General features: G+C 37.9%; 2 protein-coding genes across 4 annotated transcripts in view; one reads left to right on the top strand and one right to left on the bottom strand.

Moving 5' to 3' along the window:
• Nucleotides 1-27732, bottom strand: LOC124137537 (protein NipSnap homolog 3A-like). Of its 2 annotated transcripts, none has more exons than XM_048398962.1 (6): nucleotides 27623-27732; nucleotides 6009-6210; nucleotides 4202-4366; nucleotides 3329-3436; nucleotides 2995-3060; nucleotides 1-218 (listed from the first exon to the last, which is right to left on the bottom strand). In XM_048398962.1, the coding sequence occupies exons 1-6, from the start codon at nucleotides 27623-27625 to the stop codon at nucleotides 157-159; spliced, it is 606 nt and encodes a 201-aa protein (XP_048254919.1). In that variant the 5' UTR covers nucleotides 27626-27732; the 3' UTR covers nucleotides 1-156. The 2 variants fall into 2 exon arrangements, with proteins under 2 accessions (XP_048254919.1, XP_046359834.2); XM_046503878.2 differs by lacking the exon at nucleotides 27623-27732 and adding an exon at nucleotides 14836-14968.
• Nucleotides 15096-27771, top strand: part of LOC124137538 (protein broad-minded-like) — a 64893-nt gene continuing 52217 nt past the window's right edge. For both annotated transcript variants that reach the window (XM_048398961.1, XM_048398960.1), the window contains exons 1-7: nucleotides 15096-15202; nucleotides 17136-17315; nucleotides 17880-18038; nucleotides 18794-18944; nucleotides 20216-20290; nucleotides 20742-20867; nucleotides 21170-21245. In XM_048398961.1, coding sequence (XP_048254918.1) covers nucleotides 17161-17315; nucleotides 17880-18038; nucleotides 18794-18944; nucleotides 20216-20290; nucleotides 20742-20867; nucleotides 21170-21245 — 742 coding nt within the window. In that variant the 5' untranslated portion in view covers nucleotides 15096-15202; nucleotides 17136-17160. The remainder of the gene's footprint in view (nucleotides 15203-17135; nucleotides 17316-17879; nucleotides 18039-18793; nucleotides 18945-20215; nucleotides 20291-20741; nucleotides 20868-21169; nucleotides 21246-27771) is intronic.

The raw sequence follows: 27771 nt of genomic DNA, 5'->3' as shown, positions 1-27771 counted from the left end.
TATCACTAAATCATTTAATTTAATCAAGTTATTTCATTTTTCGTTACCATAGTTACAGTACTGAATGTAGCCAGGATTATGCAGTATGTTGCTATAGTTAAAGTGTAACCATGGTTACAAGCAGTAACCACTGGTTACAGCAGTACATTGCCATGGTTACTGCAGTGTTGACCAGGGAGCTGGCAGCATGAGACGGGTGTGCACTTCACCTGACACGCCTGAAACAGACAAATAACTTTGATTTTTACTTAATCCCTCAAATAAGTCAAAACTTATTCAAATATCTAAAAACTGCTGTACCCACTAAAACTACCGATCACAATGTCAGCCAACTTGTAATTACAACAAGCATGGGGAACTACACAACATTTGCTAAGGGCCACCACACCTAGCTTCCATTAAAGATGACTAGTTTGATCCTTAGCAAATATTGTGTAGTATATTAGTCACTGGCCACATAGACATTAGCTGGAAAAGTACCAACCAATACTAATAATTATACTAATATTACATGACGAATATTCCATCAGTTTCAGGTCTTTCATGCTGCAACAAGGAGACATTTCAGTTTCCACTGGCAGTCAGACAAGCAGCATGTTCAATGTATACTGACTGGGCAAAGGGAAACAACTCTCATCTCTGCTCATGCAAACCCAATTGTTAGTTATAGAATTGATTCTTAACCTTTTTCAATGCAATTATTTTCAAGTAAAGCAGGGCCTTTTATCACAGTCTACTACCAGAGTGTGTAAAAACGGACCTCGGTCTCTATTTTGTACTATTAATAATTAATTTAGTTATGTTATTACTTGGACGATTTAGTATATGTAAACTGAGAACCAAAAGAAACTTTACCACTTTAAAAATGAAAAATAAAATAAAAACCCAGGTTCAAATTAAATCAATGGAAAACACATTGTCCAAACACAACAGTGCTCCATGCAGAAAGTCATGGACCATGGCACATAGTTTTTATACAAAATGAGAAAAGGTGAAAAACTTGCTGCTTGGGCAGTTGAAACTACATGTGCAATAAGGGTATATAGTCTAATAGATAAATGATACGGATTAGGGCTGGGACGGGTCCAAATTTACTACCCACCACCCTATCACCCGACCCTACCCGGGTACCCGCTGTAGATATTTAGAGATAGGTACAAGCTGTCTGATTTGGAAGAGTTTGACCGTAGCCCTCGCAAAATGTATTTAGATACACGTGTAAAACAATCGGCTCATGCAAATGCTGTAGTTTAATGTATGAAGTTTTATCTTTATTCAAACATATAAAAGTCAGAAGGAATGGGTGCATTGTCAGAAAGAAATGGGAATATTAGTGACTTATAGTGTAACCATAGAGTTTTAGATAATTTTTGTCATTAAACAATATATATCATGTGACTAACCACGGGTCCGGGTAGTACTGTGGGTACCCAGGTCCTACTCATGACCCACCCGACCCGAGAACCCGAGTTACCCGTCCCAGCCCTAATAGGGATGGCATGTCAGACACTCACACTGATAAAGAGAGACCACAGAAATGCCACAACTGACACCTGAACATTGCGAGCGGGCCCTGGGTGTGATACAGGTAGGAGTCACCTAGCAACAATTGCCTTATGGCAGATGGTTAGATGACAGGAAGTTGCCAAACGACTCAGGGCTCAAGGAATTAGGGCTTCAGACCTTACAGAGGACAGCTATTGACAGCACAACAGCGCGTCAGAGACTGAGATGGGCCCGGACTGTGCATTATTTTGGCAGAGGGTCATCTTCACCGGTTCTGTCTCTTCAGAGCTGATGGAAGACCATGTATTTATCTCCGAAGGGGAGAAATAACGGTGACATGATGCGTTAAGGAGGTCATGCTGTATGTCGGAGGGGGTGTTATTGTATGGAGAGGATATTGTGGGCAGGAGAGAACACCATTGGTCATCGTTAATTAAAATTTGACAGGTCAGCGTTACATGGATGACATTCCTCATCCAATTGATCTACCATTTCTACAACAGCTTCCATGTGGTGTCCTTTATTACCATGACAACGCCAGACCCCATACAGCCCGAATAGGACAGAACTTCCTTGCAGCCAACAACGTCAACGTGTTGCCGTGGCCTGCATGCTCACTAGACATGTCCCCCATAACACACCTCTGGGATGTCATGGATCGTCATGTTCGACAGAGACTACATCCTCCGACCAACTGACAAGAACTGATCCAGGCCCTCAAAAAAAATGGAGACTTTTTCTGTGCACCAGAGATTTTTGCATGTTTTGTAATAGAGGGTGGTCATATATGCTATTAATGTGGCAGGTCATTAAATTTGAGTGATTTTATTGCCCTTTGTTCATTACGCTGAAAGCTTGTTTTTGCTATCCCACCTCAATTCAGTCAACTGCCATGCCAATATTGGAAGATGTATGACTGTCATTTTAAATGCTGATTTCGTTGAGATTTTGATCTTTTCATTACTTTTTACTTTTGCATCAATCTTTATGGTTTTTAAACAAGTGATTTAAAAGTATGGTAGAGGTGTTTTTGGCCATCAGTTTGTTACAAAATAAATGAGCTACATTACTAAATGTATAGGTAATATTTACAAAATAAAATAGTAATATTACTTAAAGGATAAATGATTATATTACTTATTAATTTAGTAATGTTACTTACTCACTTAATAATATGACAAATTAGGCTAAAAAATATAGTCTTGGTTCTCATTTTCATTTTTATTTCATTGTAAAAAATCAAAAAATCTTTACCTTGCCAGGGAAATGCTACAATATTTAAGAACAACATGATTTCGCGAAATTATTGTGACAAAACAATCAAGTTTGAACAATAAAAAAACCCCCAAAAAACACGCCTGCTAGCACAATATTTTCAAAAGCTGTTGCCTGAAAAACAATTCTTGTAATTTTTTAAGTCTTAAGTTTGTAAAATTCCTAAATAGCTACTAATCAGCTTCAGTACCCAGCCATTCTGTACAGTTTTACCTTCAAGACTCAAGTGACTAGCTTGGACTGCATCATCAATGGAAGTGTGATGTAGGAGTCGAAATTCTGAAATAATACAACATTCTAAATTGCAAATACTCCAACATCTGAATCCAATTGTATGATATTGTGTGTTCTTCTGCTTCCGTGGGAATAGAATACATGTATCAAGAAAACAAATATTTACTTTGATCCCAAGAAATGAATTTTTCCATGCCTGACTGTTCTATCCTTGCTATGTATAAGACTGTGGGACAAATAGACCTATACAATCTACTTTCTGAGCATAGACCTAGTATTCTAGAAACAGTTATGTCTGCAGTTGTACACTTGCCTTTATTGACCTGTCCAAACATTGTTTGGAAGGCAGCTAACAGTGTGGTCCCTAGTGACAGAGATCCTACCCTACTGCAATCAGGGACTGTCTGTAGCTCAAACACACCTGCCAAAAAAGTATACAATGTCAAGGTCACATCAAGAAATTTCCAGGTGTGTTCCAAATTGAAATATTGTCATGCATTTTTAGTCTTTAAAATATGATTCAGAATGCAGCTATGGTGGAAAAATGGAATGGAGAAAGATAAGACTAGGTAAATGGGTGTGTAAGCCAATTAATGATTTCTATTAATCAAAAATTGATTTTATGAAAACATTAAAAATGTTTTTGAAATGACTTCATTCAAAATGACTAAGACTGCGAACTACCCTGAGCTCTGTTTCAAATCAGATTTGTGGTCAATTATGAAAGGGAGCAAAATTTATATGCATTATTGACATAATCAGTGTCCCTTCTTATACACAATGAAAGCATCTGATTTCTGATTTGATCTCCACCCAGAGTAGTTTTAATACTGATTGATAACTTTAAGAAATAATGTAGTGACTACACACGCATGCACACAGACACAGACACACGAAAACACACACACATGAACACACACACACACACACACACACACACACACACACACACACAAGCAATTCATATTGAATCTGCAATATGTATGTTACTTTTAGGTACTTACGGTTATGTGTGTATATGTAGTCATGATAACCTTCTGTCAGTTCCATGAATATGCATTGTAAATTGGTAATACATCCTAACTGCCATATCACCTTGCAAATACTGTCAGGAACATTAACCTGGTAGCAATAACAACATTTGGGAATATATGTGTCCCATCATTGCCAACACTGATGTAGTTACCGCCTGGTGTGACGTTGCCGAGGTGGAGGTGTGTCCCCTGCTTGAGGGTGAGCAGGGAGTTCTCCTGCCGCGCCCACATTGGGCTTGCAGCTGCTATATAATTCTTCTGCCAGGATTCATCTCCGCCTAGTTCCTTCCGGACTCGAGCTCTGTCACTCAGACTTTCTGTAAACAAATCACAAAACGTTAGATTTCTCAGAATATCTAGCCCTTGTGGAGATCTTGGTTAGAATAGGTCCTTACCAACCCATGCTTGTCGTAAGAGGTGACTAACAGGTTTAGTTGGTCAGGCTTGATGACTTGGCTGATGCATGTCATCATATCCTAATTGTGTAGACTAAGCCCATGATGTCAACCACTTGATTGTCTGGTCCAGACTAAATTATTTACATACAGTAGAACATGGATATAACGAACTACGAGGGACCAGAGAAATCAGTTCGTTATATACGTTGTTCGTTATATATGTCTTTGCTCGGAAACATCCTGTCATCTTGGCTTAAACAAAACACAATACACATACACGTTTATACACGTTTCCTCCCGCATCTACCGGTGATTCAGTTAAAAAGTACCAAAAAAATCAACTTCAATTTTTTTTAATGCAATGGTCGGAAGAAATTGTATCTGAAGTTATTATTTTATCAAAATAATATATTCCAATATCACCGATATTGATGTAAACATTATTGAATAAAATTTGTTTGTTGTACAGACTAGATTAGTCCAATTACATGGACAGGTAAGATTAATATAAGGCAAGTTTAACAAGGTTGAATCGTCACCGCTGATTGTGTTGATTGGCCGTGATTGTGTTGCTTGCTGATTGTGTATAGTCAATTGTCAGTGACACTTGACACTGAATGTGATTTCTGAGTTTGCTATACACGTCACTAATTAGTGGTAGATGGGTTTGTCGGAAATCAGGTATCAGTTCGCTGTATCTGTTAGTTCGCTGTAGAGAGTTCGTTATGTACATAAATTTTATATGATAATATATAGGAGATAAATTGGGGATTTTTTAACAGTCTGTTGTATCCATTTGTTCGCTCTATCCGTGTGCGTTATATCCGTGTTCTAATGTATAGCGTTAAACAACAAACAAACAAATGTTATAATTATTACCAGAGTTGTGTACCTTTGGCACACCAGAATCCTATGATCATGATTTCGAAATCCAGCTTCGCCCTGATTAGGTTTCTAGGTTTGTCACCTCCATACCCATGCTTATAGGTTTCATCAAAGTGGTAAATGTCTAAGACCGGTATCATTTCGGGCTTTCCTCCCACATCAAGCTAAAACGCTGTAATATATAACAGAAATCCTCTTCAAAGCAGCACCAAAGCAAATGTAGCGGCCATAAAATTTCCAAGTCCCGTGATGGGATTCGAACCACGGACCTTCTGATCACAGGTCGGACGCCTTGTCCACATGACCAAAGAGGTTAACCCCGTCAGCAAGCTGACAAGGTAAGGATGTCATCTGTGGGATGACTCCACGCCCTGCTACATACTCCCCCGTCAACAGAAGGCACGTCCCGGGCCGCATAGTAGGGTACTGAGGCTTATTTTGCTCAAATTTAATATGAACGTGCTCAGCCCCACGTTGGGCGCCAATGTAGCGGCCATAAAATTTCCGAGTCCCGTGATGGGATTCGAACCACGGACCTTCTGATCACAGGTCGGACGCCTTGTCCACATGACCAAAGAGGTTAACCCCGTCAGCAAGCTGACAAGGTAAGGATGTCATCTGTGGGATGACTCCACGCCCTGCTACACAAACACACTCATTATTCCTCGATACTTACCATACTCCCAGATGTGTACTGCATCATTGATGCCTCCAAGTTCACTAAGCCAGAAGCCCAGCAGCGGGGACTTGGCAGTGCGGAGGTGCATCCATTTGGTGGAGAGCTCAATGAAGGACTTGATGTCTTTAGGATAGATGTTGTAGATCCTCAGCTCATACACTGGAGACCTCCGGACTTGTGTGCTGGAGTTCCTGGAAGCCTGTAACCATGTCAACAATGATGCTACGAACACATTCAAAATCTATTGACTTGTGTACTGGAGTTCCTGGCAGCCTGTAACCATGACAACAATGATGATACAAACACATTCAAGATCTATTGACTTGTGTGCTGGAGTTCCTGGCAGCCTGTAACCATGACAACAATGATGATACAAACACATTCAAGATCTATTGACTTGTGTGCTGGAGTTCCTGGCAGCCTGTAACCATGACAACAATAATGCTACAAACACAATCAAGATCTATTGACTTGTGTACTGGAGTTCCTGGCAGCCTGTAACCATGACAACAATAATGCTACGAACACATTCAAGATCTATTGACTTGTGTACTGGAGTACAAGATCTATTGCTTTGCATTTTGTGTTACAGCCTGTAGCCATGACAACAATGACACATAAACACATTCAGAATAATTTAAAGTTTTGTCTACAGATTAAAAGCTGAAAAACTGTCGAAACTGCATAAATGTGTAATTCACTACAAATTCCTGATGACTAGCACCATGGTTCTGCATGTTGAAGCCCATGGAATAAAGATTAGAGATTATACATGAGGCCTATAGTTGTTGTAGAGCACAAACTGGGATATACGTGTCGTCATAGCAACACATCATCAGAGATTACAGATGAGTAATATATAGAATAATCTACTCTCACCTCAGAATTACAGATAATCTGTCCCTCGTGAAATAGTATTCCCTTGCCATAGCTCAGAACGTAAAATGAATTCACTCAGGACAGCTAATCTGTAACTCCTTGCAGCCCTTAGGCCACACATTTTTTATTTTCGTTTCATTTTTCAAATAAAAGATTTATTTTTATTTAATCTCCCGATGTAATATAGTCCCCCTTATACAATATAAAATGTTATATATAAATTCCATGTCTACATCAATATCAGTGATTCAAGAAGCCAGCTGCAGTTTTAATTCCAAGGCAGAATGACTATTAATTATATAAATAAATAAATGATTGACATAGATATTTATTTATATTTCGACCGAGCTTGTGTGGAAAAACTGGAATAAATCTGTGAAACATAAAACCAAAAAAGTGTGGCCTTAGGTTTTTGTCAAATTCCACATCTCCAGTATAGTAGCATTGATGAAGGTATTGCAACCCAGGTGAGGTGAGGTGAGGTGAGGTGAGGTGAGGTGAGGTGAGGTGAGGTGAGGTGAGGGTGAGGGTGAAGGTGGGGTTTAACGTCGCGTCCAAGATTATTGCACTTATATAGCGACGTGCTTGCACGTGTATGTGTGTGTGGCTGCTTGTACTAGTTCGGACTGATGCCAGTTTATAGTGCTAGCACACTGAGATACCATGCCACAGTTTAACATGAATACCCCACTCAGACACAGTATACTGACTCCGAGCCGATCAGTCCTTGTTTAAGCACCTTAATGCCGAGCGCCAGACTGGGTAACAACAAGTACCATCTTTAAACGTCTTTAGGTATGACGCGGCTGGGGATCGAACCCCGGACCTTCCGCTCTCCGGGCGGACGCTCTGTCATTAGACCACGGAGGCGGTCCTAATGCAACCCAGACTGAATGAGTGAGTGAGTAGGTTTTCCATATGATGACCAGAACAAATGTGCCATGGTCAGCCAGCAATGAAACCTTATTTAATACAGACTGGTTCCAGTTGTATTTGCATTGCGTCACCTTCCAGACGTGGCAAGAAGTTTCTTGTTTCAATCCCATCTCATGAATCTATTTTTAGATAATAACCATATTAAGATTTCCCTTTTGTTAAAGTTACTGAAATGACAAATATCTTCCCACAGGAAAGATTATTCACGATATGCGCCATTTGGGGGGATTTTGTTTCCCCATTAAATAGAACTGAAATACATCATTACTGAAACTTCATTAGCCAGAGGGCAATTATGATATTGATAGAACTGAATTAGGCTATCGATTATAACTGAATTAATCATACTAATCATAACATTGAATGTAAATAGGTTTGCTTTTACAAGTGGTATCATGAATAATAAAACTTGTATTTTAAATCACTAAAAAATAAATGTGGAATTACTGCCGCTGTTACATGTGTCATCTTTGACATAATACGTGAAATACATTCCAAATACTTCCTGTTTATTAAATACCAAGGTTAACAATTATCAAAATCATAAATCATAAATTTGTACATGTTTTATGATTGTGGATTAATTATTTGGTTGACAAAATGCAAGCCTTTCATGTTGTTAATCTTGCTTAAAATGTTTCTCTGGCTGGAATAATTTCCTTAAGGTTCCTTGCAAACTGGTCATGAAGTTCTTTTGGAACGCTACCGACTAAGATATTTCTAATTCTGGTCTGGCTAGTACATATTGGGTATCGTTTTCCAATTGCAATTTTAGAACAAACAAATATATTGCTTATTAGGCCTACATACCGATATGATGAATAATCTGCAAACAGCTGGCTTATATGACATTAATTCTGATAATTAGCATGAAGGGTTTGAAATTCCTTGTGTTTCAGTGCCAATGGGATGGTTAAAGTTGCTATGATAGTAAGGCTGGGACGAGTCCAAATTTACTACCCAGGGACCCACCCCTCTATTACCCGACCCTACCCTACCTGCTGTAGGTCTCCATCTTCCCGAGGCAAGAGAGTTAACTGACTTTAAAAGTCCAGTTTCCACCCTTGCCGAACTAGGCTGGAATTACTGGGCTCGATCGTAGCGCCACCAGTGGCTATAACCAGTTATGTCCCTTCTAAGCCTCTCCTATGGACCAATCAGATTCCACCTCTCGTATCACTTGCGTTTGCTTCACACAAAATGGTGGCGCCAAGTCAGGACGATCTGATCGATAATCAAGATCTATATTGTGATAAAACGGGTCTTACATCGCAAAATGCATTAAATCACATGAGCACTTTGATTAAAAACATGAAAAGATTTGGAATAATATCTGTTGACAACAAGTTGACGGTGCACATGCTTTGCAAATACTGCAGTCGATCGAAATCTGCACGACAGTTTACGAACCGGATTTTGATTTTGGTGCGCGATTTTGATTGGACTATGCACAGACTCATTAGTCCAGCCAAAATGTAACTCCATAATACCAGCCTAGTTCGGCAAGGGGGGAAACTGGACTTTTATAGTCAGTTAACTCACTTGCCTCGGGAAGATGTAGGTCTCAAGAGATGGGTACAAGATGTCTGACTGGCAAGTCAGAAGGAATGCAAACATAAGTAGCTTGTAGTGTAACCATGGAGTTCTAGATAATTTTTGTCATTAAATAATATGTCACGTGACTAACCACTGGTCCGGGTATTCCTGTGGGTACCCGGGTCCTACTCAGGACCCATCCGCCCAGAGTACCCGAGTTAGCCGTCCCAGCCGTAAATGACACGGTTAAAATGAGATCCAGTGCTTGAAGGGCGGACTTAGAAATCACAGTTTCAGCAAAAATGTTTATTGCATGAAGCCTGTAATATATATACTTTTGCAAAATTATACTGGACACACTCAGTGAAAATGAACATATACTTAGAACATGCTTTTTGTGATAAACGGAGAGTATGATTCACAAAATAATCTGGGGAATCCGAAACGTAAATGGTATCTTCAGTGTCAGTAAGGGGTGGTGGGGTAGCCTAGTGGTTAAAGCGTTTGCTCGTCACGCCGAAGACCCGGGTTTGATTCCCAACATGGGTACAATGTGTGAAGCCCATTTCTGGTGTCCCCTGCTGTGATATTGCTGGAATATTGCTAAAAGCGGCGTAAAACCATATTCACTCACTCACTCAGTGTCAGTGACAGGGATTTGGCTTACTACTGTTAGCTCAATGAATGGGCATTCACTGAGTTTGAAGATGGAGGAAAAGTATTGTTCTTGTTGACACATGTAAATTCAAAAGAGCAGTTCTAAACATCCTCATATGTGCCCTTTGGCACACCTAAAATGAAAAAAAATCATTTTGTTCCTGAATTTCGTAAAATCATTTATAAGTTTAAATATTAAAGACATAAAGTTTAATTGTCTGATCATAACTAGGCAAAAATATACTCAAAATAGGTAAACTAATATGTTAATACAAGCAGGTTAGAGGTTCACCAGATACATCACAACAAATGTACCGTATATGACCGTAGATAAGCCGATCTCATAGATAAGCCAAGGATAATCCTCAACAGTGATTTGTCAAATTGTTCCATGCAGAAAAAAGTATCCGACAATACACAAAAGTGTGACCAGATAACCCTGGTTTTGGTTATCATTATTTTTAAGATTATACAGTAAAACTTGCAATTAAAATAAAACGATATCAGAATATATTATTCATAGTAAAATAGTAATTTAAGATACTATTTTTTCTGATCATTGCATCAACATCATTTTCTGTTATATTATTGGGTGTGTTTAACGTAATCACCGGTAGATTGGGAGAACACGTGTGTACAGCTGATTGCTATTTATGGCTTACTTTATGAGACAATATACACGGTAATATTGATCCCTGCATATAAAACAATACCTAGCATAACAAGAAATACAATCGAAATAGTAAATCATCATATCTAGTGATGTTTAAATGCAAATTTCTCATTTTTGCAAGGTTTGTTATAGTTTGTTCATTTACCTGAAGTGATACGATGTAATTTTTTTTACCAACAGAAAAAAAAGTTTCAAGAAAGTGTAACCCATACATAAGCCGACCCCTTCTACAGAATCTTTTTTCTGGGCCTCAAAATTCAGCTAATCTACGGTCATATAAGGAAGTTGAATGCACTTCAAACTGCATGAAAAACCCTTTACAAATTACATAAAATCTGCGACACCTGGTTAAAAAAAAAAATCCTTGTGTGCAACAGGTAGACTTGCACAATTATTAGTTTAAATCATAATTTCTAAATTATATAAATAATAAGAACAAGTGGTCCCTATAAGAGACTGGTGTAATGTCCACTTATCTAGACTTGCCTATTATAGTGATAGAATTACTGAGAAGTTTTGATTGATACGTGTTATAAGATATGAAGGTTTTAAAATTGGTAGATTAAATTAGCAACTGAGATTGTTAGTGGCAGTATCCTTGAAGGGGGTTAAGGTACTGTAAAATTATTGTCCCCCTGAGAGGGTACGTAAGTTCCACATCATTCAAGGCAAATTTAGTACTACCACGATTTTAATCGTAGTATATCTGTTAGTTTTAATTGATGGCTCAACTTGCATACAATCACCAGCGGCTGAAGGGATGGTGTAAATCCTGCTAGGGCTCATGCAGGTAGCAAAAGTACTGTAAGTCCCCATGGTCCCTAGTGTGGTGATCTACCTTCAGTGGTTGCGATCAATAGCCCATTTTTATCATGTATTGTGTATTGTTACATCTTTTTATTGTTCCATGCTAGTTTTATATTCACATCTGTGACATCCTAGTTTGTTTTACTGTTCTTCGTTGACAGGTTTATATATGGTAACAATGCAGTTTACCGGGCGCAGCCCGAGCTCTACCATCCGCTCAATTACCGCGCTATAGTGCCACCGCTGTCTCGTTATACCGTTACCGTGCCTCACGCTCTGGTGACTCTCGCTTCACGATCCAACACCCGTTTTCGGTCATAGGGAAACTTACACATCTTTACAATCAAACACCCGTTCTCGGTCTTAGGGAAACTTACACATCTTTAATTACGATCAAACACCCGTTCTAGGTCTTAGGGAAACTTACACAACTTTACGATCCAACACCCGTTTTTCGGTCTTAGGAAAACTTACACGTCTTTATGATCCAACACCCGTTTTCGGTCTTAGGGAAACTTACACGTCTTTTCGATCCAAAACCCCTTTTCGGTCATTAGGGTCAGCTGGCTTTGGGCAAGGGTTAGCCATAAATTCTTACCTTTCAAGCGTTAATCCAGTTAATCCCATTGGTCGGTCATGTTGACATAAACAATTGCGGGTGTGGTTTCAAGAAAAGATGAATGGGAGAGCGGGCAGTGACGTCACACGCATGCGCAATTCATTGTTTACTGAATTAAGCATGCATGTCAATGGGGATTCTAATGACCTGTTAAACGAGCACTGATTACATGTGATAGTGCCTGTGGTCCAGTGGTAGAGCGTAGGCTAATTAACGCATTAATTAGCAGAGCCGGTGAGCCGGCGAAGCGCGTTCGAGCCCCCACAGCGCTAATTGGATCTGAAAAAGTGCGCCCGGTAAAGTGCACTACTCCCTTATATACTGTCAAAATGTCTTTATTTATATATATAAATTGATCTCGTCACTATATGGCTGAAATATTGCCGATGTGACGATAAATCTTAACTCACTCACTCACTATACATATCCATTCAGTACAGCCTTGGAGCAAGGCTACGCCACAGGGTACCCATCAAGTTAAGTGTGCCCACAAGAAGAATGCTTTTGATCTTGACTGGTGCAAGTCATTATATCCCCATTGACTAGATCAATACTCAATGTGTCAGAATCGGGTGGTCGGGCTCGCTGACTTGGTTGATATATGTCATCATATCCCAATTGCGTGGATCGATGCCCATGATGTCAATCACTGGATTGTCTGGTCCAGACTTGATTATTTACAGACTACCGTCATACAGCTGGAATATTGCTGAGTGCGGCGATAAACAACAAACAAACATTTTGGAACCCATTGAATATCATTTCACCATAAGTCAGAAAATAAGCAGTTGTTGCCGGGGGACCGGTCATTTATGACCCGGGTGGAAGGGTCAAAGGGAATCAGAAGAGGGTCACCAAACTATGTCAAGTCTTTAGGGGAGGGTCATACAAAATAATACACATATTTGAGGAAGATCATGAAAAAAAATAGACAAGGACATTGAGAGGGTCATCCAAAAATATGAGCGAGTGAGTGAGTTGGCTTGAATCACTGGCTTCATATCATAAATAATTTTATTAAAAAAATATTATTCCAAATATGCCCTTCAGGCTCTTGGAACTTATAAACCATGCCATTATGATTCTAACCTGTGTCAGTTGCACTCTAATATTAAACCCTGACCACAGGAAGTCAGCTGTCAACATACGGTGAGGGTGTATGGGTTTATGGGTGAGGGAAGGAGTATGCAGGCACAGGTAGCACAATGTTCTGGGGCAGACCCAGGGCGAGGCCAAATAGCAAACTGATAACCTAGTTTAAAGTCCTGTCCCTGGGAGTTCTGTTTATGTCTCTGTTTCAAACTTACAGTTTTAATCAATTAAAAGAGAAGCTAAACAATTGTTTTCACCACAATACATTACTTTTCAAAACTTTCAGCATGATTTATTTTGGGGGTAAACCTGAGGACAATTATTTTTTATGAGGTTTACTTTGTCATATCATGACCTGGATTGGATTCCTGACATGGGTAGATTTGTGAAGCCCATTTTGGCTGGATGATTGTAATAAACCCATTCACATAAGTTTAAAAAATACATAGACTTGATGATAAAATATTACACATTAACACATAGTGTTCATTGTGATACATAATTTACATAAATAGTTTTACATAGTATTATATAGAGAATCTCACCCGAGTGTCTTTTGATATCAAATATATCAACACGAGTTGATAAAAATGGAAAAATTCCAAGGCTTGCCGAGGATTTTTGCCACTTTTATCATCTCGTGTTGATATATTTGATATCAAAAGACACAAGGGTGAGATTTTATTTATCATCCAACATCATTCTTCCAGCTTTTTCAATTTGTTGACAGTAATTAGCAGTGTCTTCAGTGTAAAAAAAGTACTGCTAACAGCTTCAGTAGCAGAGCAATTAGTGATGTCATTTGATTGTGACGTCATGGTAACCAGTGACGTCACAACTGTCTGCAAAGCATTGTGATGTAATTTCATTGCAGCGATATCTACAGTGTAGATATCGCTTGATCTCATCCAAGCCATATCTCCTGTGGGAGCCAGTTTTGGATGATAAATAAATGTAACTAACAAATTAAACACATATTTTATCACATAGGAATGAAAACCCTACATTGTTATCGCCTGGATATTTAGGAAATGTTATGCAAATATGACACTGATATGTCAGAATATTTGGAGAAAAGGAATTTTTGTTTTGTTTGAGAGACAGATGGTTAAAACCCCTGACAATTATAAAAAAAGAGACATCATATTTCACATTGACAATATCAACATGATCTAGGTGAGGTAATTAAATAAATGCAAAACCTTGTGAAAATAATCACATGAATGATTTATCCAGAGATTCTAGATTATTACTGAAATTTAAAATAATGACTTTCAGTTGGGGTTGATGTAATTTTAAAAAATTTCTGCATTGAAAGATGAGCTCCGAAAGAGCTTATTTATTGAACATGTTGAATGATATTAAACCCCAGCATATATTAAAAAAAACTATTTTGAGTGCACTTTCATTTAGCGACCTTTATAATTTTGAAACAGTAATAATTTTTTTTCATCTTTTGAAACACAATATATTTTAACATGAAACATGCAACAGAGCTAAAGTCTAGTTACGAATTAAAAGCTGTCATTTATCACAGGGCCACGGATAGCCATACTATACTTACTGATTACATTAAAATCAGTATAGAGTGGCCCTGTGTCATTTATTGTCAAAGATGCACTTACCAGCATAGGCTTGAAGACATTTCTACAAAACAATCTGCCTGACCATGTCATATTGTGCCACGTTCTGTTGACTTTATAAGTTCGGGTGAGTACATATCGAAATCATTATCTTTAACCTATTTACGAGTACTGACGGAAATTACCGAGCGGCAAGTGCTTGCCAACTCAATAATTCGTTTTTTTTTGTAACACCCCTTACCATTGGTAGATTTTGCCAACGTCTGTGTTTGTCCAATCAATGACACCGTTAGAATGAAGAATGGAATTTGCAATGGCGTTGATGTAAACAGTTACTACGGAGAGCAGTCGATAAACCAGTTTGCTCAGGACACAACCGTAAAAAGAAGCCTGTCCTTGTCATGTGAAAGTAAAACATTTTCCTCATTGTTTAACGACCCTTTATACCTACAACTGATCAAAGGTTCATATGCATTGATTGAATTACCGTGCAGAAATATTACAAATTAATCGTGTATTGCAGTCCCCCGGTTTTCGTGGACACCAACACAAATGTCATCAAAAGACAAAACCACCAAAAAGTGTTATTGTTCGGATGTGTGTGAAGAGAAACTGTTTCTCAAGCCATTCTAAGATTTAAAATAAGAAACACTTCGTTTGGAAGAGACAAATGACGGATTAGCACGTACACACGAATACACAATAGCAGGTCGCATCTTGAATTTCCGAGTGTCACTGTCATTACTAGCAGAGACCATATAATAGATCTAATAATCTATTATATGGCCTCTGGTACTAGGTTGTTTTAGAGCTGCCAGTTATGAAATATATCTTGATTATTATAACTAATGACTATAGTGACTGATCATATGTATCATTTGTTTACACGAGATAATGGTCACCAAATGCCGAGAGTAACGACCTGAGGATACTCAAAAATATTTTAAGATTTCAGAGACTTCCACACAGGTCCTACAATTTAACTTCAGCCTTACATATGGGGAACAACTTACTGGACATTTCTCTCTAAAAAAATTACGTCCAATTTACAAGTTGCGAGCACATCTACGAATCTCCAGAAATGACATGATAGAACAATGTTTTATCGTGAAATAAACCATGCTTTGTTCTTCAGTGTTTTTTAGTGATTTATCGCCTAGCTATCTTATATAACGCAATATGATGTGAATCATAAAAATTGCATGTATCCATAAAAAAATACTCCAGATTCTAAGTAAGTATTTTCCATATTCAATAATGGACATGATCAGGTTGTGTTATTGGTATCATTCAACCTGTCAGTTTTATTATATTTATTGTCATAGGTCATCCTCAAGCATTTAAGCAATAAAATTATTATGGCAAACAGGTACATATATAATTATGAACACATAAACAGTTAAGAAATTAATCTTTTCAGCATGATAAGTAAAAATGATATATATATTATGAATTATGTACTTTAGATAGATTTTCTGCCAATGTTAATAATATAGAATACTAAACGAGCTCCCGTATAATACCAATTTTATGAAACGAGTGAATAGTTGTGGTATCTTACGAGCGAAAGCGAGTTTCATAAAATTGGTTTTACACGGGAGCAAGTTTAGTATTTTATTTTTACTTGCATTTGTAACCTTTTTAGAATTACACTGTCATGTGTGAATAGGCTGACACCTACACGATCCAAAGCATAATATCCAATTGAATTTTACAGAATAATACTTCAAAAACGTCAAACGTTGAAACAAATTAATTTACTACCATACAACGGTCCACCTTTAGAATTCAGGTGTCCGTTCCACAAAGTTATCGTAGTACTAAGGTTATCGCAACTCACATACTTTCATTTAGACTTATGACTGTCGTTGCGCTACAGTACGATCTTCTTGTGGAATGGGGCTCTGAACTACAAAGTTTACAATCACGTCACAAAACCCGATGACGTAATTTGTGAATTTTGTTGCAAGATTCATCGGCGAAACAATGCCATGTGACGTCAGCCTAGCAACAAGGTTGCTGGGGTCATCGAGTGTGCATAAGCTCCTCTCAGTGATTTATCATCTCCACACGCAATGTTGTTGAATAAGCCAAGGGATGTTGAGAGCTTTCACAATTTGTTTGTGAAACTTGTTCTGACAGTATATAAGCACGCGTTTTGGTATTACACAATGTGCAATATAGCTGTATGTTTATTAAACGGGTGATCTCTTCATGGACAAGTAATAAAGCTAGTTATCTTCATCATCTTACATCATGCAACAGAATGATTCAAAACAAGTTAACACATATCAGCAATAATCATAAAATGGTTATAATCAAAATGGCATTAACTACTCCAGGTGCATGCTGCCGCTGTGACACCAGATGGCGCTCAGTGGGGGGCTGGAAGGGCAGGACCTGATTCGCAACCTGCGTCAGCTCATCTACAGCTTTGAGCCGTACATCCGCGAGGCTGTCTCCACGGACCAGATAGAGGAGAACTTGATACACTTGGAGGAGAGCGAGGAGAACTTCCACAAGTAGGATATAGAGAAACTCTTACCTTGTACCTCTCAATATCAAATAATATCAGAATGAGTTGAAAAAAAGTTAAAAATATATAGGCTTGCCGATAGTAATGTAGCGATACATTACATAATAACACCCATAAAGACTCAGCATTTATCACGAAACCATGGTAACCATGTTGCACTTTGTAAAAGGAGATGTATTCCATCATCAAAGAAAAATGAATGGCGCCAAACAAAAATATCTAATGTAAATTCACATTTAATTGGATGGGAGATTGTTTTCTAATGTGAATATTGTGAAGACGTCCAATCATACTGTACTCAGTCATGCAAATCTCAACAATATTCTGACAATCATGAAAGAGTTCAACCCTTAAGCAGCCATGAAAGAATGGGCCACCAGTTCCAAGGGTACATGTAATTTCTTCAATGTTTTCACTTTTTAAATGAACCGTTTCGGGCAGCTAGCAAATTAAAAAAGGGCAAGTGGTTTTGTTTTATTCACTTGTCTGAGGCCAGTGGATTTTCAGAAAGTATTTGAACCCCTGATGAGTTCTTTAATTATGATTACAGATATGAAATCATAAAGTTGCTGAAACGGAAAATTGACGAGCTTCTGGGACCTTTGATTGATGATGAAATTGAGCGGTTCTCTACAGTTGGACATATTGGGGCCAACGGACAGGAGACGGTGGTCAGTCGAATCACTGACCGCATCCTGCAGTCACAACAGTGAGTTGCCGTCGTGGATTACTGTGTCTTTTTCTTAGACTTGTCATCATCAATACTTCACAGGCTTGGTAGACACTATGAACATCTCCATCACCCATGAATACACATGGTGATTTAAGGTGTAGTAGTAACATGTGTCTATTTTTATTATTTGAGTCAACTAACGACTGGACCATTAAAAAATCATGGATGTCAAATATTTTGTGCATGAACTTTGTGAGAACCCTACCATTGCCTTTTATTTTTTTATTATCATTCTTATGATGATGATGATGATGATGATGATGGTAGACACTATGAACATCTCCATCACCCATGAATACACATGGTGATTTAAGGTGTAGTAGTAACATGTGTCTATTTTTATTATTTCAGTCAACTAACGACTAGACCATTAAAAAATCATGGATGTCAAATATTTTGTGCCTGAACTTTGTGAGAACCCTACCATTGCCTTTTATTTTTTTATTATCATTCTTATGATGATGATGATGATGATGATGATGATGATTGTGAGAACCCTACCATTGCCTTTTATTTTTTTATTATCATTCTTATGATGATGATGATGATGATGATGATGATGAAGATGATTGTGAGAACCCTACCATTGCCTTTTATTTTTTTATTATCATTCTTATGATGATGATGATGATGATGATTGTGAGAACCCTACCATTGCCTTTTATTTTTTTATTATCATTCTTATGATGATGATGATGATGATGACAATGTGTTTCTCCTTGTGTTCACAGATACCATGACTTCAACAAGAAACTGAAGCGTAATATGACTGGTGCTATTGACCAGCTGCAGCAGAACTTTGAACAGGAGTTCTCGGGTGGTCGTCATGGAGATGCTGGGTTTCAGACCCGCCGGGACAATGTTGTTACAGATGATGAGGAGGCAAGCAAACTGATGTTCCTTAACTTTTCTTCGTATGTTCAATTACAAATGCATGTGGACTGCTAAGTTGAAATAGGTTTCTGTGAATAATGATACTTCTAGAAGCATTGGTTTATGGAACCACGGACCCTAAGAGAACAGTGAGATAAACACAAATAAGTGAGTGAGTGAGTTGAGTTTAACGCCGCTTTTACCGGTATTCCAGTTATATCGCTGCGTTTCAGTTTAATGATGGAGGAAAGCCCGAAGTGATGCAGGTCTTAGACGTTTACCACTTCAGTGAAACCCACGAGCACGGGTATGGTGCTGACAAACCTAGAAACATAATCGGGGCTAACCAGGTTTCGAACCCACAATCATAGGTTTCTGGCATGCCCAAGGGACGCAACTCTGCACAGCGAATCGCGGCGCCTTAGACGACTGGGCCACCCTTGCCCCCTGAACACAAATGAAGTCTGAAGAGCAGTTGTATTTTGTTCTGCCAAAAGCATACTTACATGTTCATTACAAGAATAGTGTACGTACATTATGTTAACTGCAAATCAAGTCCGGGAAAACGGCACATATGACAACATATTCTGATAACTTGTAAAAAACAAAAATATGTCATTTTTAGTGTATTTTATTTCTTCTCAATATTTTTGGTTACAATAAAACTCAGTAATAAAAAACAAAAACAAGTCAGAACATAATCATTTTGAGCAATGTAAGGAGTGAATGAGGTAGGGTTGACGTCCCTTTGAACAGTATTGCAGTTATATCATGGCATGTCAGCTTAATGTGGCTGGAAAGCCCAAAGTGATGCAGGTGTCAGATGTTTACCTCTTGGCTGAAACCTACATGCATAGGTATGGTGCTCACATACCTAGAAATTAGATTGGGCTGAACCGGGATTCAAACCCACAATCATAGGTTTCTGGCATGTCTAAGGGATGCCACTCTGCACAGCGAATTGAGGTGCCTTAGACGACTGGGCTGTCTGGGCACCAGCAATACAGTGTGTAAAGAAATGATCAACATCTGCTTAAACAATTATTGAAAAACATGCATTTTTTTTTTGAACAATAACATAAAATATTGCGCATATTTTTGAACAACAGAAATTAATTCATTGTGTTTATCATGCAGGAAATATAGCAAGTCCTTTAATCAAGTTTTATGGATTGTTTATGCTTTGTGCCAAGTGATTGAGAATCAGATGTCAGGTTTCTAGCTAATTTTGTGGAAACTGAGTTGAAACTTTGCTTTTTTAATGCATGGTTTGTTTTCAGGGAAGTGTGATGATGTTTGACCATGATTACATGAAGCATGTGGCAGACAGTCTCGGCAAGAGCAAACCCACACAAGTAAGTCGCAGTCTTTTGGGTGAGTTTGTTGTTTTCAGACACAATATTCCAGCTGTATGATTGGGGTCCGTAAATACTCAAGTTTGGAACAGAAAATTCTAGATAAATTTGGTCCAGTACCAGATTGCACATGTTACATGAATTACTCTGAGAATTTGGTGAGGACAGATTCAACTGTACACTAATAGTGCCAAAACAGAAATTTCAATCCTGCTTATTGGGTAGAGGGGACAGAATGTATTATCTGTATTGCTGTGAGCATGCATCTGTGGGTGGATGCACCATAATCATTACAAATCATCATCATCATCATCATCATCATCATCACTCGTCGCTATATGGCTGAGATAATGCTGATGCGACGGTTAAATTTTAACTCACTCACATCATCATCATCATCATCATCATCATCATCATCACTATTATACATGAGCATGATGGTGTGTTGCAGACACGGCGGGATGCTCTTCAGAAGCTGAACCAGATCATGTCTGCCGACTCCGTCAACTCTGACCACTGGCTTCAGTTGAAGCGTAACCTACAGCAAGTCATGTCCGACCCTGATGAACAACTCTCGGTATGTATATACTGCACACGTTAGGGATGGCTTGTTTAGAATGCTGTGATATTGCCATTTTTTTTTACGGACAGGTTTTGAGAATGAAGATGTTGTTTGAAATATTCCAGTTACCGGTATATCTCTCCAGCCTGAAAATGGCGGAGTTTGGACAAGGTCAACCAGTGACTGGAAACATGAGCCACTTGTAGTAGCCATAGGTCAGGGAAATTAATCTGAACAGAGACAGTGTTCCCAGACATGTGAGAAACATTCATGATATGTGTGTTGACCTGTTTTTGCACATTGTTGTCTTGTTGTAGGCCCTGAGTGTGAAGTTCATAGCCAAAGCTTTCACAAGCACCACACATCAGACCAGAGAGATCTACATCTTGCTGAGTAAGTAGCATTTAGTAACCATGGTAACACACCAGTGCAGAGCTGTCAAGTTTGGAATGGGTGAGATCTAACATAGCTGGGGTCCAAGAGCCGACCTCCTCGAGTTTTCAGTGTGTTTAGTCTCCTTTCCATTCTGATAAAAACCAACCTGTGAAGATCCGGGGTAGAATAGGTCTTCAGCAACCTATGCTTGGCGTAAAAGGCAACTATGCTTGTTGTAAGACTCGACTAATGAGATCGGGGAGTCAGGCTCTCTGACTTGGTTGATGCATGTCATCGTATCCCATTTGTCTAGATCAATACTCATGATGTCATATGGCTGGAATATTGCTGAGTGTGGAGATAAACAACAAACAAATCTGATAAATACCCTGGACTCATTTTCACCATCATAGCTTTGTTTTGAGTTCTGTTCAAATGACACAACACTCGTTCATCATTAAAACAAATGATATCATTGAAGTACTGTTAGAAATACAAACAGACTGATATTCTGTCTCTAAATCATAGAGTTGATAGTCTTGAACATCAGTCTAGAAAAAAACTAATGGTATTAGGCGATATTTGCTAATATATTGGCTTGTGAACAATCCCAATTAGCACCCTTTCCGATTGATCTATGTTCACAAGACTTATTTATTTGTGTATAATACGTGTGTTATATGCATCCTTAATAATGGGAAATATAATTCTTGAAAAATATATCTGTCGTATATAAACATTTCAGGCTGTCAGCATAAACCACGAAATTTAGGATCTTTCAACTCCGTTTTTTTCTCACCAAAATAATATTCTTATAAGAGCCCCCTGTTTCTAATTTTGAGAGCGCCCAGGGAGCTTATTATGTCGAATACGGTATAAATGTTGATACTGCCTGTTGTTTGAACAGGAGAAACAGCAATAAGACAAAAAGGACAATCTGCAGGAATGAACTGGCTGAGACAAAATATGTAAATTAGATGATTGAAACAAGAAACCAAAAATTAAAGACATTGATTTGAATTTTTGTTGAACGTATGAGGCATAAATCCAGTTGCAAACATACTTTTATGGTAATAGTAATGCCTTATGTAAATTCATGTAACACATGGGGGCATGGGTGGCCCAGTCGTCTAAAGCGCCGCGATTTGCTGTGCAGAGTTGCGACCCTTGGACACGCCAAAATCTATGATTGTGGGTTCGAATCCTGGTTTGCTTCAATGGGCGATCTTTTTGTTCCAAAGGGCAATAACTCTCCTTTTGAAATGATATAAGCGACGGTCCAAACTGTCGCTTCCGGTCTGGTTCCCGGATCAATGCGCGCTGCGACAACTACTGACATGTAGAGACGGAGCCAAGCTAAAGAGTTATCCTGTTGCCCCTGCGTTCAAAAACGGTCGTTTACAACTGAATATTTTTAACTAGCACATATTTTGTAGTGATTATTAGTTTATAATATGAACATTTGTTGAGTCTTCAACTACAAGACGAATTGTAACTTTGGAATATAGCGGGAAAAACGTCATGACAAATGGTATATTGCCACGGTATTTTCTACGTCAGAAAACAGCGAGGCATTAGTCAGTCTGGGCTAACATATTACATCGATGAAATAATGCAAACTCATTTTATTTATCAGCCTTTGTGTTATTTCCCACAACAATTCAAACATTCAAATCTCAACAAATACTACCATGGACTTCAATGTAATAAAATTAGTGATACGCCAACATTTGCAGCACACAGACATCTTTGACAGGCCTTTACCAATGATCTAAATAGTAAGTATACATCCGTGCCTTTACAAATATTTTAAGAAGAAATAACGTTCACAATAATAAAACAACTGATTTTATATGTATCTTTTTATATCAAAACCAAAGTTGCATCTGAATAAATTTACATTATTTCTTTAGAAATAGGCCAAATGAACATCTACCATGCATCTATTGAGCACTCAGTTACTCATTTGCAATATACATACCAGTCATCATTCTTTGAAATAAGAGATTTACCCATATTATTCTGCCCCTTATAACATGTGTCCCACCATTAAGTGCTCTGAGTCATCACAGGTGTTAATTCATTGATCCATCATTTCTTACAGAATTCTGATACTCATGCTCTTAAAATAGTAGTTAATTACAGAGATGTGTCCCAACAAACAACAAATCATACTGACTACCCCACAAAATGTGTATGATGCATAAATAGATCTAAATCATAGTTTTATCTTCTTGGTTTAGTAACATTATATTTATTTTAATGTTGACAAATTATTTCCCATACAAACCCACACACTATCCTGCTGTATCTAAGTATCCTGATTTTCATTCAACAGTACTTCAAGACACCTGTAGTATAAAGTATATTTATATGAAAATATGAATATGAAAGTTTATCATCAAATCTTCTGATGGTTAAATAAATGCAAATTGAACCCCACAGTCATTCAATGTAGATAAATGGATTTATTTATGTTATTTGTTTTTGCATATAACAGATTATACTTACATATGTTACAGTCAGTGTCTATAATCAGGCCCAATATGTATATTGACTGAAAATTTCAGTCAATATGCATATTTACTGATTCACTCAGGTAAGGCATATTTTTTCTTAAACTTTCATTCATTTATTATTGCCTGAAAAATAGGACTGGATTTTAGACAGACTGGCTGAAATGAATAAGACTGCATTATTTAATCCTCCTCAATTTAATTTGGATCTATTTGGATCTTATCAAGATCAAAGTAACTTATGCAAGAAATTAAAAATGTTTTCACAATGAATTGATTGATTCTCCAAACCTGAAAGAATACCAGAGTCCCTTTTTAATGTTACATATTTATATATTCAGTTCAGAAACAGATGACAGCTAAAAGGTCATGCATGTGTAATCAAATACTAGTACACAAGCACAAATGTGCCATGATATTAAATAAAATAATAAGAGTCATAGTGCAATGCAGATATCTTTTGGTGTGAAGAGAAAAAAACCAAAACATTAATAATTTGTTTATGTTGGAATTTGAAACATCAGTTTAGAACAAGGAAACATAAAAAGCTTTAGAACAAGGAAACATAAAAAGCAAGGCCTAATGAAGTTACGAATCAGCTTTATCTGTGTCACAATCATATGATTATTGTCAATGCAAACTGGATGTAGACACTGCATTGTTAATACAATCAACATTATAGAGATTGGCAATAAGTATGAATATATTGTTTTATTTTATAAAAATTGTAGTTGGTACAAATACTCTTGAATATGTATTTTAACTAATATATAGGGTCCTCTGTGTCTGATTTTTTTTTCTACTTTGTAAAATTAAAAAAAGGCCAAAATAATATATATATTTCATTGATCATATTGAAATATAATCATGGTAGTATTTGGCAACAAACAGCTACCATTCATATACATAAAATCCTTGTATACAACATGCACCAATTAACCCATAATATCAAAACAGATTTCAGTGATTTCCATTTCTTTCATTTTGAACATTGTATCATGAAATCTAGTTGATGACGTAATTTTACAGTGCCTGTTACTCTTACAATATCTTGAGAACATTTCTCATTGCTCTCTGTTATATATCTGACAAATACTTACACTCGTACATGTGTTGCTGTCAATATTCACAACATTGAGGCTATGGGCAACGTCGCACGAGACCTTCATATTTCGCGTACCGCATCGCCTCACCGCTGTACATACTGAAATGCATGCATATGATGTAGCCTGCTCGGCGATGCTACAACATAGATATAGGAACGTATACTAAATCTACTTAATTTTCATATTCATACATCAAGGCCAGCACTTTCAGTACCGATTGCAAAACGTCAACAAAGCGACCTGGGATGAACGATCAGCTGATCTCACTGCATCGCTTTGAACGCATATCTAGTGGATAACTATACAATACAATCAGTCGTGGTCATCCCTGATGTATCATTAAATCAAGGAACATTTATTTCAGGACATGGCAATAGATAAATCATTGTTTAGGCGAAAAGATATGCTGTCCACACATAAGCGTGACTGTTGCCGACAGAGGTGAAGGTTATACTAGTTAACTGTCTATAGGCGTCATAGTAACATGTAGTGCTCGTATCACGCATACCACATGCGCCGTCAGTTTAAGGTTGGACCGTCCGGGTCAGCGCACCTAGCGGGTTAGTGAAGGGAAGATAAATTGAAAAAGATCGCCCATTATGTTTCTAGGTTTGTCAGCACCATACCCATGCTTGTGGGTTTCACCCAAGTAGTAAACGTCTGAGACCTGCATCACTTTGAGCTTTCCTCCCACATCAAGCTGACACGCCGTGATATAACTGGAATACTGTTAAAAGCGGCGTTAAACCCAACTCAGTCACTCACTCATGTAACACATAACTTGCACCAGGTGCATGTTAATTTGACATCAAAGCCAAGTTACACTAGACAAAATCAGGTGGCACTCTGGTCCCTAGACTAACATCAAGTCTCTGAAATGAACTACTTTACAGAAAAAAAAGTTGTTAAATTATAGTTATAAAATATAATAAAAAGGAGCCCAGAGACTCTCTTCATTTCCTGATACTGCAGAAATCTAGACTTGCCAAACATTATAGACTTGCATGGGCTGTATTGGATATATTTGTTTCAGGGTCTGTATGGCAGACTGCCTGGTCCCATAAATTTATATATCTGATCATGCTGATGACTGTCATGATTTTCAATACAGTTCGTACTTACTGACAAGTTACACATAACACAAGGACTAGTGACGTAGTATGGTACATTAAGCCTACTGGCATTTAGTTGTGTTCAAAGATCAATATTTTGGTGACAAGTAAGGGTCAGTCAGACACAAATTTGAAATATTTTGACATGCACTTTGTGTAGACATTAATATAAGGTTGTATTTTTCAGTAATAGGTTGCATTTGTGTCATGTTTTAAGTAGCTTAAAGGAGCTCTGATATCTGTCAAGAGTTTCAGAATGACCTGTACACGATGCACATCGCCTGGTGATGATGTCACAATACACTATAGTCTGTTTCATGTTCTGTGTCACTGTTTCAATGTAACTATCTCTCCTAAATGCTTGATGACAATAGGCCCAATAGTTTGTTTGTTTGTTTGTTTAATGCCACACTCAGCAATATTCCAGCTATATGATGGCAGTCTGTAAATAATCAAGTCTGGACCAGACAATCCAGTGATTGACATCATGAGCATTGATCCACGCAATTGAGATTGATGACATGCATCAACCAAGTCAGCGAGCTTGACCACCCGATCCTGTTAGTTGCCTCTTACAACAAGCATACCGTAGTTGATTTTTACAGCAAGCCTGGGTTGCTGAAGACCTATTCTACCCCAGATCTTGACATATCAATGCTATATGTTACAAGTCAGTGTTTTCTTTAAATAATAAACAAGGGCCACAAATCAATTTATTTCTATTTCTAAATTCAAATGTTAGATTTGTTTGGTTGTGGAATATCAAATACAATTGGGAACATCTGGTTTGAATGTAGATCTATGCAAACTTGGTTGGAGACTGGTTGTTGATTTCAAGGTCATGAGCAAGAAAATATGTGTGTCTCCATTCCAGGGGGCCATGAACTGGAAAGTCTGCACCTCAGGGTGTGGAAAATCAACTAGTTTCTCTTACATGAGATTACAAGACAAATAAAAAATCAGATTCAATTGCCTGTGGACAATCTCAACATTTAGAGCATCTTTTGTAAATTTTGATGAAATATTCAAAACAATTACTGAATATAACTTGAAAAAGTGTAAACATTGGGATTATGACCAATCCAACTGATTACTTCCCTGTTCTGATTTAGGACAGGCTCTCTGATTGGTTTATCAGAGAGCTGAACTTTTACAGTCAGTTAACTCTCTTGCTATTGGATGATACTCCACTACAAACAATGCCTTTAAGCATACCAGTGAGGACATCCTTGAGTACACTGCTACATTGCTATCTCACTCATCAGATAGCCAGATAACCAATCTCTACCCAGTACATTTTGTCCAGGGTAAAATGGGGATCAGGAGTCCAAAATGGCTGCCTGATATTGGTTAGGTTAAATACCATCTTCTACCAGTGCCTTTTCAATCCATGACTTTTCAGTTAACTTAAACATGCTACAAGTCTCACCAATATTCAGTAATCTACTGATATATAGTCACACCACAATTCAATAATTTAGTGATATGTAATCCTCAAATACAAAAACATCAGCAGTGTTCCTTCCAAATTAAGAATCAAAGTTAAAGGGTCCTTGTAAGCTGAACCTTAAAAATGAAAACCAAGAGATGAAACAGTCTCAGGACTGTCACTGTCATGGGATTAGTGGGATACATGTGCTAGCATTCTGGTTTATACCCACCATGTCGTTGGTTATGAGTTTACAGTGCCGTTTACTGTGCCGTTTACTGTGCTGTTTACTGTGCCGTTAACTCTGTCCACCAAGCAGTGGTGTAGCTACTGGCAGCCGACAGATGACTGGGACCGATAGTTTGACCTAGTTATGACTTA

This window comes from Haliotis rufescens, unplaced genomic scaffold (assembly GCF_023055435.1).
Source record: "Haliotis rufescens isolate VD_foot unplaced genomic scaffold, xgHalRufe1.0.p SCAF_19, whole genome shotgun sequence".
Lineage (NCBI taxonomy): Eukaryota > Metazoa > Mollusca > Gastropoda > Lepetellida > Haliotidae > Haliotis > Haliotis rufescens.
The sequence above is the reverse complement of the archived record's forward strand: the minus strand, read 5'-3'. Positions and strand labels throughout refer to the sequence as shown.

Bases quoted from the DNA above. Each gene is read 5' to 3' on its own strand.
- LOC124137537 (XM_046503878.2), bottom strand. From the start codon at position 14,886: ATGACATGGTCAGGCAGATTGTTTTGTAGAAATGTCTTCAAGCCTATG. The intron at 4,367-6,008 runs GTAAGTATCGAG...ATTTGTTTACAG, and splicing joins AGTACACATCTGGGAGTATG to AAAGTCTGAGTGACAGAGCT. The intron at 219-2,994 runs GTAAAACTGTAC...TGTCTGTTTCAG, and splicing joins TAGTCACTTGAGTCTTGAAG to GCGTGTCAGGTGAAGTGCAC.